This window comes from Lepus europaeus, chromosome 4 (assembly GCF_033115175.1).
Source record: "Lepus europaeus isolate LE1 chromosome 4, mLepTim1.pri, whole genome shotgun sequence".
Classification (NCBI taxonomy): domain Eukaryota; kingdom Metazoa; phylum Chordata; class Mammalia; order Lagomorpha; family Leporidae; genus Lepus; species Lepus europaeus.
The window spans coordinates 47955571-47971066 of record NC_084830.1 but is presented as its reverse complement, the minus strand read 5'-3'; the positions used below and the strand labels follow the sequence as shown (position 1 = coordinate 47971066).

The 15496-nt window shown below is 42.7% G+C and overlaps 1 protein-coding gene across 3 annotated transcripts in view; it reads left to right on the top strand.

The window, feature by feature from the left end:
• NDUFAF6 (NADH:ubiquinone oxidoreductase complex assembly factor 6) overlaps window positions 1–12614 on the top strand; it is a 30371-nt gene extending 17757 nt beyond the window's left edge. For all 3 annotated transcript variants that reach the window (XM_062188217.1, XM_062188219.1, XM_062188220.1), the window contains 3 exons: window positions 1107–1208; window positions 6385–6441; window positions 12470–12614. In XM_062188217.1, the coding sequence (XP_062044201.1) occupies window positions 1107–1208; window positions 6385–6441; window positions 12470–12598 (288 nt within the window). In that variant the 3' untranslated portion in view covers window positions 12599–12614. The remainder of the gene's footprint in view (window positions 1–1106; window positions 1209–6384; window positions 6442–12469) is intronic.
• The last annotated feature ends 2882 nt before the right edge of the window (window positions 12615–15496 follow it).

Here is a 15496-nt window from a genome sequence, read left to right as displayed (position 1 = left end):
TTTTTTTTTGAAGATTTATTTTATGTATTTGAGAAGCAGAGTTACAGAGAGAGGTAGAGAGAAAGAGGTCTTCCATCTGCTGGTTCACTCCCCAAATGCCTGCAATGGCTGGAGCTGAGCTGATCTGAAGTCAGGAGCCAGGAGCCTCCTCTGGGTCTCCCACATAGGTGCAGGGGCCCAAGCACCTGAGCCATCTTCCACTGCTCTCCCAGGCACATCAGCAGAGAGCTGGATTGGAAATGGAGCAGCGGGGACTTGAACCGGTGCCCACATGGGATGCTGGCAGTGCCGGTGGAGGCTTAACCTGTGCCGCAGCGTTCTGAACCTTATCCGCAGGTGTGCTGGGTCTCTGGAGGAGCAGGGAGAAAGAAGATCCAGAAGATCTTATTTGGTTTAACTTCCTTTAGATGTCTTCCCTTCCAAGCAGTAACAGTAATTCCTGGAGTTTATCTCACCTATTCTTCATTTTGTTTTGTGCCCATTAAAAATGTGTTGTTCATAAGAACTTGTGTTTTCTGTATGAAATTCATTATTGCCTGTTCTTTTAAACTTCCTGTATGTTTGTTTTCTTCTTCAAAGTCCCATTGTATAGGCATATACACATATATATACATGTATTTTAGAAGAACAAAATAATCATTTTTTAAAAATGGTACTTCTATGTGTAGCCTTTTTTTTGTTTTTTAAAGATTTATTTTATTTATGTCAAAGGAAAAGTTATATATAGAGAGAGATCTTTCATCTCCTGGTTCACTCCACAAATGGCTATAATGGTTGGGCCTAGGCCAAGCCAAAGGTAGGAGTCAGAGGATTCATCCAGGTCTCCCACATGGGTGCAGGTTCCCAAGCACTTGGGCCATTCTCTGCTGCTTTCCCAGGCACATTAGCAAGGAACTGGATTGGAAGTGGAGCTGCCAAGACTGGAACCTGTATCCAGATGGGATGCCAGCATCACAAGTGGCAGCTTTACCTACTATGCCACAAAGCTGGCCCCCCCCAAAATAATCATTTTACTGTGCATACTGTTCTGTCACCTGTTTTCTTGAGCTAAATTAGTTGTCAGTGTGCTTTTAGATTCCTAATATAATGTATATTTTTCCACATAGCATGGTGTTTCACAAGAGGATGTTCTACGGAAAAGCCAAGATAAAAAAGTGAGAGATGTGATATATGACATTGCCAGCCAGGCTCACTTGCACTTAAAGCATGTAAGTAGCCCCTCTGCCAAATCATTTAGGACGCTGTCCTTTCTAAATGTGGCTGTTTGTAGGGTGTGGTTGTGATGTTCTCAGGTTGGCAATCTTTATTCCATTTTTCATTGGATTCCCAGTGGATTTCTCCAAGGAGCTGTTGTGAATATCCCCTGCTCATAAAAGTGCCCCCTTTCTCCCTCTCAGCAGTTTCGTGCTCCCTTTTCTAAGTGCATCTAGCCTGAGCTTTCTCAGGGCGCTCCTCTGCCCCATCCACTCCTTTCCTCTCCTCTGTCAGGACAGGTGTCTTTGCCTTGCTTCCAGTGGCGCTGCCTGCCTCCACCTTCACAGTCCCCTGCTGGTGTTTTCCCTGTGCCTCCCAGGTGGCTTGCCCCTTTGCCTTCTGCTGTGTTGCTACCACCTCCTGAATGAACAGGTAGCCCATGGGCCCTTCTGTTGCTTATTTTTCTCTTGCAGTTAAACTGTTGAATGTAGGGTCTGTATTCCCCGTTACCTGAGAGTCCTCACTGCTCTAGCACTGCTCATCCTGCTGTAATTTGGCTTCTGCCCACTGTTATCAACAGTCACTAATAACTAATCTTATTGCCAAATTTGATGGTTATTTAAAACTCACCGGTAGCTCTTTTTTCCTTTTCGACACCATTCACATGATTTCCTCCTTGACACTGTCTTTTTTCTTTTGATTCTCTGATGTGGCTCATGAGCTGGTTCCAGGTTTCCCTTACATGACACTTCACTTGTTCTGCAAGAGTTCGTTCTTCGTCATTTCTCAGACTTTAACTATCTTTCTTTGGAATTTGACACTGCTGACTCCTCCATTTTTCTTTCTCCCTTTATCTCCACGGTGCTCTTTTCTACTGATACTCCTTTTAAAAAGAAAAATATTTGTTTTATTTATTTGAAAGTTAGAGAAATAAATCTGTAAAAAGATTTATTTATGTATTTGCGAGGCAGAGTTACAGACAGAGAGAGGGAGAGACAGAGAAAGAGGCCTTCCATCTGCTGGTTCACTCCCCAAATGACTGCAATGTCCAGAGCTGGGCCAGTCTGGAGCCAGGAGCCGGGAGCTTCTTCCAGATCTCCTACATGGATGCAGGGGCTCAAGCATTGGGGCCATCTTCCACTGCTTTCCCAGGGCATTAACAGGGAGCTGGATTGGAACTGGAGCAGCCAGGATTCAAACCAGCACCCATATGAGATGCCAGTGCTACAGGCAGAGGATTAACCTTTTATACCATAGTGCCGATCCACATAAATAAATCTTAGGGAAAAAAAAAAAGCAACTTTTATATTTCCTGGATTGTCATAATGCTATTTCTTTACTGGCTCTATTTGTGAACCTTTGTAAAAAGTTTTTTAACCTCAGTGGAGTCTAAAGACTCGGTCATTGACCTACATACCCCAGGGCCTTTGTACTTGCTATTTTTTTTTTTTCTGCTTCCTATCCTTTCCTCCTGCCCTTGGCATAGTCAGTGCTCAGTTGGCACTTTACCAGAAAGATCTTTCCTGGTCCCCTTTATCCAAACTCATATCCTCCCTATACACACACGCCCACACACGCAAGTTACCCTTACTTGTGTAAGTACATTTTCACAACCTGACATATTAAGGGTTTGTTTACTGCTTCCCTCTTCTTAGAATGTAAATAACTTTGCTTGGTTCTGTGCTGTATTCTTAAGCATCTAATGTGCCTGGGACATGATAGGCACTCATTTATTAAGTAAATTAGTAAACAGATTTTAAGCTTTTAATTTTTTTTAAAGATTTATTTATTCATTTGAAAGTAAGAGTCACACAGAGAGAAGGAGAAGCAGAGAGAAAGGGAGAGAGAGGTCTTCCATCTGTTGGTTCACTCCCCAATTGGCCACAGTGGCCTTCGCTGTGTCCATCTGAAGCCAGGATCCAGGAGCTTCCTCCGGGTCTCCCATGTGGGTGCAGGGGCCCAAAGATTTGAGCCATCTTCTACTGCTTTCCCAGACCATTAGCAGAGAGCTTGCTGGGAAGTGGAGCAGCTGAGACTTGAACCGGTGCCGATATAGAATGCCAGCACTGCAGGCGGTGGTTTTACCTGCTACACCACAGCGCCATCCCCTAGCTTTTAAATTTTGAAAATGTCTTTTCTTTCTTTCTTTGTTTAAAAGTCAGAGTGACAGAGAGGGAAAGGAAGATCTTGCATCTATTGGTTCACTCAACAAATGCCTGCAATAGCTGGGGCTGGGACAGAATGAAGCTAGTACCTACGAACTCTATCTAGGTCTCCCATGTGTGTGATGGGAATCCAAGCACCTGAACTGTCACCTGCTACTTCCTAGGGTGTGCCTTAACAGGAAACTGGAATCAGAAGCTAAGCTGGAGTGAACTCAGGCTCTTTGTGGGATGTGAGTGTCCAAGGAGCATTTTTTTTTTTAAAAGATTTTTATTTATTTATTTGAAAGACAGAATTATACAGATACACACAGAGAAGGAGAGGCAGAAAGAGAGGTCTTCCATCTGTTGGTTCACTCCTCAGATGGCTGCAATGGCCAGAGCTGCGCCGATCTAAAGCCAGGAGCCAAGAGCTTCTTCTGGGTTTCCCATGTGAATGCAGGGTCCCAAGGACTTGGGCCATCTTCCACTGCTTTCCAAGCCATAGCAGAGAGCTGGATTGAAAGTGGAGCAGCCGGAACTAGAACCAGCGCCCATATGGGATGCCGGCACTGCAGGCAGTGGCTTTACCTGCTACGCTACAGCATCGGCCCCCAAGGAGCATCTTTTTTTTTTTTGACAGGCAGAGTGGACAGTGAGAGCGAGAGACAGAGAAAGGTCTTCCTTTTCCGTTGGTTCACCCCTCAATGGCCACTGTGGCTAGTGCACTGCGCTGATCCGAAGCCAGGAGCCAGGTGCTTCTCCTGGTCTCCCATGCAGGTGCAGGGCCCAAGGACTTGGACCATCCTCCACTGCACTCCCAGACCACAGCAGAGAGCTGGACAGGAAGAGGGGCAACCAGGACAGAATCCGGCGCCCCGACCGGGACTAGAACCCAGGGTGCCGGCACCGCAGGCAGAGGATTAGCCTATTGAGCCGTGGCGCCGGCCCATCATTTTTTTTTTTTAAAGGTTTATTTATTTATTTGAAAGAGTTAACAGAGAGAGGAAAAATAGAGAGAGGTCCGTCTTCCATCCGATGGTTCACTCCCCAATTGGCCACAATGGCTGGAACTGTGCTGATCTGAAGCCAAGAGCTGGGAGCTTCTTCCTGGTCTCCCACGTGGGTGCAGGGGCCCAAGGACTTGGGTCATCTTCTACTGCCTTCCCAGGCCATAGCAGAGAGCTAGATCGGAAGTGGAGCAGCTGGGACTAGAACCGGTGCCCATATGGGATGCCGGCGCTTCAGGCCAGGGCGTTAACCCACTGCATCACAGCGCTGGCCCCATCCCCAAGGAGCATCTTAACCAGTGTACCAGATATCCTCCCGAAACTGTATACTTTTTAAAGATTTATTAATTTTTAAAGGTTTATTTATTTGAAAGTGTTACAGAGAAAGAGAAAGAATCAGCGGATGAAGGACCGCTCTCTCTCTGCCTCTCCTCTCTCTGTGTAACTCTGACTTTCAAATAAATAAAAAATCTTAAAAAAAAAAAAAAAAAAAAAGGCCGGCACCATGGCTCACTAGGCTGATCCTCCGCCTGCGTCGCCGGCACCCCGGGTTCTAGTCCTGGTTGGAGCGCCAGATTCTGTCTCGGTTGCTCCTCTTCCAGTCCAGCTCTCTGCTGTGGCCCAGGAAGGCAGTGGAGGATGGCCCAAGTGCTTGGGCTCTGCACCTGTATGGGAGACCAGGAGGAAGTACCTGGATCCTGGTTTCAGATTGGCGTGGTGCGCCAACCATAGCGGCCATTTGGGGCATGAACCAATGGAGGGAAGAGGAAGACCTTTCTCTCTGTCTCTCTCTCTCTCACAGTCTAACTCTGCCTGTCAAAACAAACAAACAAACAAACAAACAAGAGTTCAGGTAAGGATGATGATAGTACCACTCAGAGACTACAGGAAAAAAAATCCAGTGGTATGCGTGGTGCATCTGTAGACTAGCTGCTGGACATAATTGATTTTGAGGGGATTAGAGGATATCTAGGGAGATGGACTTTGGAGAAAGCAGAATTGTGACTTTTAAAGGAGGTCGATTGAAGATCTTAGATTTGGAAGCTATCCACATAGGCTTGTGGTTAAAGGTTTTAAATTCGGGAGATGTTGCTCAAGGTGAGTGTCCGTCCAGACAAGAGAAACAAGTGCAGAACCTTGAGGCTGACCTTCATCTATCAGGTAGAAGAAAAAGCATCATTTATTAGATGAAGCAGAAAAGGATGAGCAAAGAAATAGAATTGAGAATCAGTATTTTGAAAACCAAAGGAGAAAATTCCAAGGAAAGGGGATATCAGTTTTACGGATTGGAGAGTTAAGATGGATGACTATGGTGATTAGTAAATCATGGATGATATTAGACAGTTGGTGGTGAAACCAGAGTACGGGTTTAAAAAGAGTCAGGAGTAGAGGCAGTAGTGTGTGTTCTTCAGGTGTAAGGGACAATATAAATGAAGACGTGAGGCCAGGAGGTGTATCCTACCTCAGAGTTGGAGGGAGTTACTTTGGATCGATGAGAGTAGTCAAGATGTGAAGGCCTTTGAATTCTGGTGAATAGTTGAAACTCAATCTACCAGAGAGTCAAGTTAAAGAAAGCAGAAATGAAGTGATGACATAAGGGCATTAATTTGGCTGACCCTTGTGGAATGAATTAAAGATGGGGAACACAGGAGCAGATTCTCCTAAGATCACTTAAGAGAGTCTTAACATTCACCTCAACAGGAGATAATGTCCATCTGCTATTAGGGAAGTGCTGGGACTTGTTAGTCCAAGTACTTATTTATCCCTTACTGTAGAGCTAGAGGGTCAAAGTTGTTAAGGTATATTATAAGGTAGTTGGAAAATGCCAAGGCCAATCCATAATGAAGAATGGAATTTTAAATATGGTAGTTACGTTTTCCTGAGTCTTGGGCTTAGGAAGCTAAGAGCCAGAGAGCTGTTTTCTTGCATTTTTAGAGATTCTAGTTGTGTTGTTGAACTGCTGGTGTTGCTGACTGTTCACTTTCAGAGCGAGTGTTTATTTGCAGAAATATTTCAGACTGGTTTCCTTTTCCTTTTAGGCTAGGTCCTTCCACAAAAGTGTTCCTGTGAAAGCCTTTCCTGCCTTTCTTCAGACGGTAAGTAGATTAGCAGAGAAGGCTGTGTAATTAGGTAAGCAGATGTGCGTGATCTCTTTCTGTCTTTTTAAAGCTCCCAGTGCACTCCTTTAGCTTGGAATCTTTGTTTTGATTTCCCTCCCTCATAGCAGGCTTGTTAGTTACGTGATGCATTTGGTGGTGGTCCTCCCTGTGCTCCCCGTAGCAGGTTGCACTGCATTGATTTTAGCACTGGCTGCAGTCAGATTGCATTGGCGTGAATCTGCTTTGCCCCCTGCTCGCCATGGGCCTTAAGTTCTTAACCACCATATTCCTCAATTTTCTCACAAGTAAAATGAGAATAACAGGAGGCAGTAACTCATAGGATTGTGACTTGATTGCTATATAGTATTACTTAATATCATGTTAATTTTTTTTCTGTAGTGACCTGACCATATGGTAGCACTGGTTCTTGAACAGTGTTTCACAGGCCATTGCTGAGCTGGCTGCACTTGGAATAATACATATAGATTTATGAGCTGTTCTTACTAAATAAGACTCTTAAGACTGAGAAGGGGACCAGCTCCTAGGCAAATCTGAGTTTTGAAAGTTCCCCAAGTGATTCTGGTGTGTAGTCATATTCAGAACTGTTGTTCCAATTACAGTAATAATAAATGATACAGTTACTTAACACTTATTATGGGACAGGATCTGAACTAGCTTCTCTCATACATTATTTGTAATCTTCCTAGAAATAAACCTATGTATGGTGTTGTGCATTTCATAGGAAGAAACCAATGTTCCAAGATTTATGATCTTTTAAAATTGTAAATATATGTATTTTCTATAATACCAAGCATGTTTTCCATGCTTTTTCACTAAAATATAAAGGTGCATTTCTCTGTTTTTTGTTTTTGTTTTTTTTTAAGATTTATTTAATTATTTGAAAGTCAGAGTTACACAGAGAAAAGAGAAGCAGAGAGAGAGAGAGAGAAGTCTTCCATCCGATGGTTCACTCCCCAATTGGCCACAATGCCTGGAGCTGTGCCAATCTGAAGCCAGGAGCTTCTTCCGGGTCTCCCATGTCGGTGCAGGGGCCCAAGGACTTGGGCCATCTTCTACTGCTATCCCAGGCCATAGCAGAGAGTGGATTGGAAGAGGAGCAGCCGGGACCAGAACTGGCACCCATATGGGATGCCGGCGCTTCAGGCCAGGGTGTTAACCTGCTGCGCCACAGTGCCAGCCCCAAAGGTGCATTTCTATCCCTTCAGATCTTCTATACTAATTTTCAGATCTGTTGGGAGTAATTTTGTTTCTTTACCGGGTTGCTTATTATAAGAGTAATTACCAGTATTTGAAATGTTCCCATAAGAGAATACAAAAGAAGAAATTCAAAAGAAGAAATTAGAACCCCTACATTTTCTCTCTGTCCAGATAATGTCTGTTTATCTTTCTGGACCTTTTGTGTACATATAATCAGAAGTGTATTTTTATATAAATGTACAATATATATAAGCATAAATATGTTTTTGTATATTTTTTCATATACTCTATACCACCTTTTAAAGTGATTATTTGGTGGCTGTGCCATCAAGTGTTTAATAAATAAGCTCTATAAAAGTTAAGGATTTTTTTTTCACTCTTGTGAAAAAGATTGTGCTCAACACTGACTGCTCATTAGAATCATTGGAGAAAGAAAAAAATTAAAAAAAAAACATAAAAAAAGAGAAAAATAAAAAAAAATAAATTAAAAAAAGGAAAAAAAAAGAATCATTGGAGAAGCTTTAAAAAATAAACCCAGACAATACTTGGGTTAATCCTCAGACCAGTTGAGTCAGATATCTTCAGAGGTTGGACTCGGGCATTTAAAAGCTTCCAGGAGTGAGCATTTAGCCTACCATTAAGCTGGCTGCATCCTATATCGGAGTACTGAGTTTGATACCTGACTCCAGCTTCCTGCTAATGTAGACTCTGGGAGACAGCAGTAATGGCTCAAGTGGGAGACATGGATTGAGTTCCTGGATCCTGACTTTGGCCTGGTTCCAGTCACTGCAGGCATTTGGAAAGTGAACCGGTGGATAGGAGCTCTATATCTGTCTGTCTGACTCATAAATAAATAAATAAATAACAATTAATTTTAGTTTAAAAGCTTTGCCAGTAATTGTTAAGTACAGCTCAGCCTAAGAACCACTGTCTTAGACCTGGGAACTTGTTAGAAACACAGGTGTTGGGCCCCTCTGCAGACCTGCTGAATTGGAAACTCGGGCTGGGGCTCGCTTCTCCTTTCCATACTGTGCCAAGAGAAACTACAGAAACACTTGGCAGTTCCTGAGGGACCGCTTCTATAATACACCCTCATTCCAGCTCCCCCCGGAGCTGCTGCTTACTTGTCTTTTTAATTTTTTTTAAGATTTATTTATTTATTTGAAAGGCAGAGCTACAGAGGAGCAGAGGGAGAGAGAGAGAGAGAGAGAGATTGAGATTGAGATCTCTTCCATTTGTTGATTCACTCCCCGGATGGCTGCCATAGTCAGAGCTGAGCTGATCTGAAGCTAGGAGCCAGGAGGCTCTTCCGGGTCTCCCAAAGACTTGGGCCATCTTCCACTGCTTTCCCAGGCCACAGCAGAGAGCTGGATGGGAAGTGGAGAAGCCGAGACTAGAACCGGCGCCCATATGGGATGCTGGCACTTCAGGCCAGGGCTTTAACCTGTTGCACCACAGTGCTGGCCCCTCAAAGACATTTATGAATACAGCTTCTTAAAAATTTATTTATGGAGAAGAATATACTATGCCTAGATTAGTCACTTTCAGACAGTTTTCAAAAACCTTGGGCCCCTGCACCCACGTGGGAGACCCAGAAGAAGCTCCTGGCTCCTGGCTTCGGATTGGCGCAGCTCCAGCCGTTGCAGCCAACTGGGGAGTGAAACAGCAGGTGGAAGACCTCTCTCTCTGTCTCTACCTCTCTCTGTAACTCTGACTTTCAAATAAAAATAAATCTTTAAAAAAAAAGTCTTTGAGAAATTTGTAATGAATTTATTACCTTAAACAGTTTATTTGCTATCAGCCAAAGTTTCTTTTGAACCAATTCCTAATTTGTAAAGGTGTAGTTGAACTCTGTTTAATTTTGAGGTCATGTTTCTCCTAATTGTAAAATCAGTACAGTCTCATAAAGATTTGAACAATATAAAAAGACAACTGGAAGAAAATAGCAATCACTTGTAATTATTTTTGTATATAATCGAAGTCATAACTTTTATGAAAGTTTTATATTTACCATCATTAAAAATTTTATAAATTTTTTTAATGTATTTGAAAGGCAGAGTTGCAGAGAGAGGTGAGAGGGAAATCTTCCATCCTGCTGGTTCATTCCCCAAATGGCTACAACGGCCAGGGCTGGGCCAGGCCAAAGCCAGGATCCTGAAGCTTTTTCCAGGTCTCCCAAGTAGGTGGCAGGGGCCCAAGCACTTAGGACATCTTCCACTGCTTTCTGAGGAGCGTTAGCAGGGAGCTAGATCAGAAATGGAGCAGAAATGGCCGTGATCTGGAACCCATATAGGATGTCTGCATCAAAGGCAAAGGCTTAACCTTCTATACCACAATGCCAGCCCCCAAAATTTTATAAATATAATACTAAATGGCTGTATAACATTGTCTCATGTGCCTGTGCCTTAATTTCATTAATGAGTTTTTGTAATTGAATATTATAAAGCTATTAAAATTAATGTAATAGAATTCTTAGTGGTACGAAGTTGATTGTAATATTTTAAGTGATAAAAAGCAAGAATAAACCATTATGAATAATATGAGCTCCTCCACACCTTTTTAAAAATATTTTTGAAAGGCAGTGTTAGAGAGAGGGTGAAATACATCTTCCATCTGCTGGTTCACTCCCCAAATGGCCAATGCCAACCCCAAGAATTCTTCTTAACAAAAAAAAAAAAAAAAAAAAAAAAAAAGAAGAAGAAAGAAAGAGAGAGAGAGAATATATATGAAAGTACACTGCAATATTTGTTACATATAAGTGAATGCTATATCTATATATGTATGTGGATACTACAGAGCTTACATAATAAATGCCCGTGAACTCACTGCAGGAGCCAGAGGGCCACTGGTATATTGCACTCCCATGTTGTCCTCATCCCATCCCCTGCATCTGCCTTCCCCTTCCAGGGAGATTCTTACACTTTGTGTTTATTGTTCTCTAGTGTTTGTTCTAAAAAGTTTTCTTCATTTTATGTATTCCTAAATACTATATTTGCTTAGTTTTGTTTGGGGGGCTTTATAAAAATGGATCATTTTCTGTATGTTGTCTTCTGGGACATACACATTCTTAATGTTTCTAAGATTTGGCATCTTAGTGTGTCTTCCTGTAGTGCATTCATTTCACTGCACTGTAATATTTCATAGTATGAACAATTAATTTTTTTTCCAAAGAGTATATAGGTTGAGTTTTTTAACTAATAACTAAGGTAGAGGCAGGCGTTTGGCACAATGGTTAAGACACTGCTTGAGATACCCACGTCTCAGATTGCAGTGCCTGTGTTCAAGTTCCAGCTCTGCTTCCGATTCTAGCTTCTTCTAATGGGCAACATATTTGGGTCGTTGTACCCGTGTGGGAGACCCTGATTGAGTTCCTGGCTCCTGGCTTCGGCCTGGCCCAGCTTCTAGCTGTTGAGGCATCTGGGGAGTGAGTAAATCAGCAGATGAATATCTCTGTGTCTGTTCATCTTTGTCTCTGTTTCTCTGCCTTCCAACTAAAGTAAAAATAAATTAATTAAAAATTAAAAAACAAGGCAGCAACACACATTCATGCATATATCACCTCTTGTACATATATGTAAATTTAGGGTTTTAAAAAGTAGATACTGGGGGCTGACACTGTGGCGTGGCCGGTAAAGCTGCCACCTGCAGTGCAGTGCCAGCATCCTATGTAGGCGCTGGTTTGAGTACTGGATGCTGCACTTCTGATCCAGCTCTCTGCTATGGCCTGGGAGGGCAGTGGAAGATGGCCCAGGTCCTTGGGCCCCTGACCCCATGTGGGAGACCCGGAAGAAACTCCTGGCTCCTGGCTTTGGATTGGCTCAGCTTTGGTAGTTGTGGCCATCTGAGGGGTGAACCAGCGGATGGAGGACCTCTCTGTAACTCTGCTTTCAAATGAATAAATCTTAAAAAAAAGTAGATACTGAATTTATCTGCTCATATATTTTTTTGTAATATATTTACATAGTCGAAAAGTCTTCAAGAAGGTATGATACTTTGAAACTGTTTTCTTTTTTCTCATCCCGATGTTCCAAAGCCCCTAGCCTTAATCCTCCATCACTCTGTTCTATACTGTTGAACTCTAGGGGGCGCCAGCATGTGATCCAAGACAGTTTAATAGTGGAGTGCAAAACTAAATTACTTCCCTGTTTAGTAAGAAAATTAGTAAAATAAAATATAAATTTGTAATTTAATAAGTAAAACAGTCTGTTAGTAAAATATCTGAAAACTAGAAGTACTACACATCGTCAGTGTTTTCCTCCTGTCCCTCTCTTAGAACAACACTACTAAGTTTTATGTGATGGCAGAAGGATGGGGTGGTATTTACAGGGACCTGTTATGATTCTCCCTAATTGAAAATCATGTTTAGCAAGCACTTGGAGACCCGTTAAGCGTTTTTACAAAAAAGTGATTTTTTAAAAACAACACAAGCTCCCTCTTGTGGCACACTGTGTTTGGCCAGGGTAGGGGGTGGGGGTGGAGGATATTTCATTTTCTTTGATTGAAACATCCTTTTTGTTTTCCACAGAGTCTAGGGATAAGGCCAGACAAACATAATTAGTCTTTATATTTGACAAGAAGATTATATTATGAGCGGAAAAGGCTTGGTTTTTCTACTACTAGCTTTGTGGTACTCAGCCTCACAAACTTTTTAGGAGATGTCTTCATTTGCTTTGTCTTTTAAAATTCTTATTATGTAGAAGACTTTCTTGGGGAAACTAAAATAGCCTTACTAATTGTAATTATTATTAAGTTTCTTTTGAAGACTTGGTCATTATATGATCTAGTGACCACTGTTCTCTTTTTCCAGGTTTCTCTAGAAGACTATTTAAAGAAAATTCAGCAAGTAGATTTTGATATATTCCATCCATCTTTACAGCGGAGGAATGCATTACTTCCATTGTCTTTGTATATTCAGTCATGGAGGAAAAGATATTAAAATAATTTTCATGTCACTGATGTTAATTTACTTTTATTGTATTAGTTTTACAAAAGCATACTAAGGATTCTTGTTGAGAAACTACAGGAACTAACTCCATTTACTTAAGGAGAAAAAGAACTTATTGAATGGGGATCATGTAGCTGGCAGAACTGCTGTGAAATTGCTGTGGGATCAGGGTGCCAGGACACTGTGGGATTCTGTGCAGCACCACTGATACCACCAGCCCAGACAGTGGCTGCTGTGCCCTTCCCAGCAAGCCGGAGCCCCAGGAAGGAGCAGGTCATGCTCCAGCCACAGGGCAGGGAGAGGGACTATCATCCTCCCTCCGTGTTGGGAAGAGGCTCAGGTTAGCACTGGAGTTTGCATGCTGAGTAACCAAAGCTCAGGGTGTTCAGTACAGCTGGAAAGTGGCGTTTACTTAGGGCTCACAAACAGTGAAGTTTCGTTTAAGGAGGCTCAGTCACCACGTTGAGGGCTTCACCGTCCTAACACTGCATCTTTCCAACTGCGTGTGAAAATGTATGCATGATAAATAACATCCTGGGGGCCTGTGTTGCAGCACAGCAAGTTCAGCCACTGCCTGTGACACCAGCACCCCATATTGGCCACTGGTTCATGTCCTAGCTGCTGTGCTTCTGATCCAGCTCCCTGTTAACGTACCTGGGAAGACAGCAGAAGGTGGCCCAAATACTTGGTCCCTGCCACCCACTGGGGAGAGGGAGACTTGGATGGAGTTCTAGGCTCATGGTTTTGGCCTGGCCCAGTCCAGCTGTTGGAGTTGTTTGGGGAGTGAACCAGCCGATGGAAGATCTCTGTCTTTCTCTCTGTCACTCTGCCTTTCAAATAATCTTTAAAAAGTAAAATAACTTTTTTTAAAAAAAGATTTTATTTATTTATTTGAGAGGTAGAGCTACGGACAGAGAGAAAGGTCTTCCATCTACTGGTTCACTTCCCAAATGGCTGCAATGACCAGAGCTGAGCCGATGAAGCCAGGAGATTCTTAAGGCTCTCCCACATGGGTACAGGAGCCTAAGCACTTGGGTCATCCTCTACTGCTTTCCCAGAGCATGAGCAGAGAGCTGGATCGGAAGTGGAGCAGGCAGGATATGAACCAGCACCCATATGGAACTCCGTTGCCACAGGTGGAGGCTTAGCCTACTATGCCACAGCTCTGGCCCTTAAAATCGCTTTTTGAAGATGAGACAGCAGTTGGCAAGAGCTGGAACTCTTTCAGTCTTGGTCCAGAAACTTACTTTTTTATTGTTAACCCCACTTTACCATTATCATGATCGTGACTAAAATTGTATTGATAAGATTTATTTAAATGTAAGTTATTATGGTATCAAACATCCTTAAAGAGATGACATTTTTAAACACTAGTATATATTGAGTTTCCTAATGATATGAATTATGTTATCCTGTATGTTCTCATTTGATCTTTTCATTAACCAAAAAAACAAAAAAAATTGTGTAATTATTGAGAGACAGGCAGATAACTCCCATCCAGTGGTTCATCCTCCATGTGCCTGCAGTGGCTAAGGCTGGGCTAAGTTGAAGCAAGAGCTCAATCCAAGTCTTCCACAAGGGAATCAGGGACCCAATTATTTGATTCATCACCTGCCACTTCCAAGGATCTGCACCAGCAGGAAGCTGGAGCCAGGAGTCAGAGCCAGGTATTGAACCCAGGTACTCCAACATGGAACATAAATATATTAACCACTAGGCCAGCTGCCTACTCTTCATTTTATCTTTTAAAAGACCCTATGAAATTAGGTACTTTTTGAGCAGTTAAAATTTTAAATTACAAAATATATGCCAATTGCAAAAAACAGAATTGTTTACATTGCTGTCATTGGTAGATCTGGAATCTGAATGAATTCCTAACTCAAAACTAGGTTTATGCCACAGTTTCCTTTCTCCTGCATTTTTGTGCTCTTCTACCCCACTAAGAGCTCTTGCCCTCTATTCCATTTCTTTTAAGTTTGGTTTTGGCTATGAATTTGTGCCTGCTTGAAGTGTGAGTGATGGTTTAAAATACTATATTTTGCAAATAAAATCCAGATTTTCAAGGGCAAGAATATATTGACTCATCTTGGCATCCCTAGTACCTTGAGTGATTTCTGATGTAGAACAAGTAAAGAGTAATAAGTGCATTACTGAATGAATGCAAAATGTGGTCTTGTATGGTGGTGTACTCTTGAGTTGATACTTGCTCTGAAAGAATATCCGCTTGTTTAATTGTATGGCATGAGAGAGTCATTTAGCTTGTACCAAGGAAATGGGAGTTTCCTTTTGGGATTCTGAATGATTCAGGGTTGAAGAGTTAGTTCGTTAATGAGATCCTCTGTTAGCATTGTCTGGGGTCTTCCCAGGTTACATTTGTCAGCCATTGCTATTAGGGACCTTGGTTCCCATATAAGGGTCTGAAAAAGAGGGGTTTAAACACTCAACTAGATTACTGGATTCTTTACTGGCTCAGAAGCCAATTTACTTTTTTTTTTTTTTTTTTGACAGGCAGAGTGGACAGTGAGAGAGAGAGACAGAGAGAAAGGTCTTCCTTTGCTGTTGGTTCACCCTTCAATGGCCACTGCAGCCAGCGTGCCGCTGCCGGTGCACCATGTCTATCCGAAGCCAGGAGCCAGGTGCTTCTCCTGGTCTCCCATGTGGGTGCAGGGCCCAAGCACCTGGGCCATCCTCCACTGCACTCCCGGGCCACAGCAGAGAGCTGGACTGGAAGAGGAGCAACTGGGACAGAACCGGCGACCCGACCGGGACTAGAACCCAGGGTGCCGGTGCCGCAGGCAGAGGATTAGCCTATTGAGCCGCGGCGCCGGTGCCAATTTACTTTTAAGTAAGTTATTTCAAAATACTTTCTAAGCCGTTTTAAAATTGTTG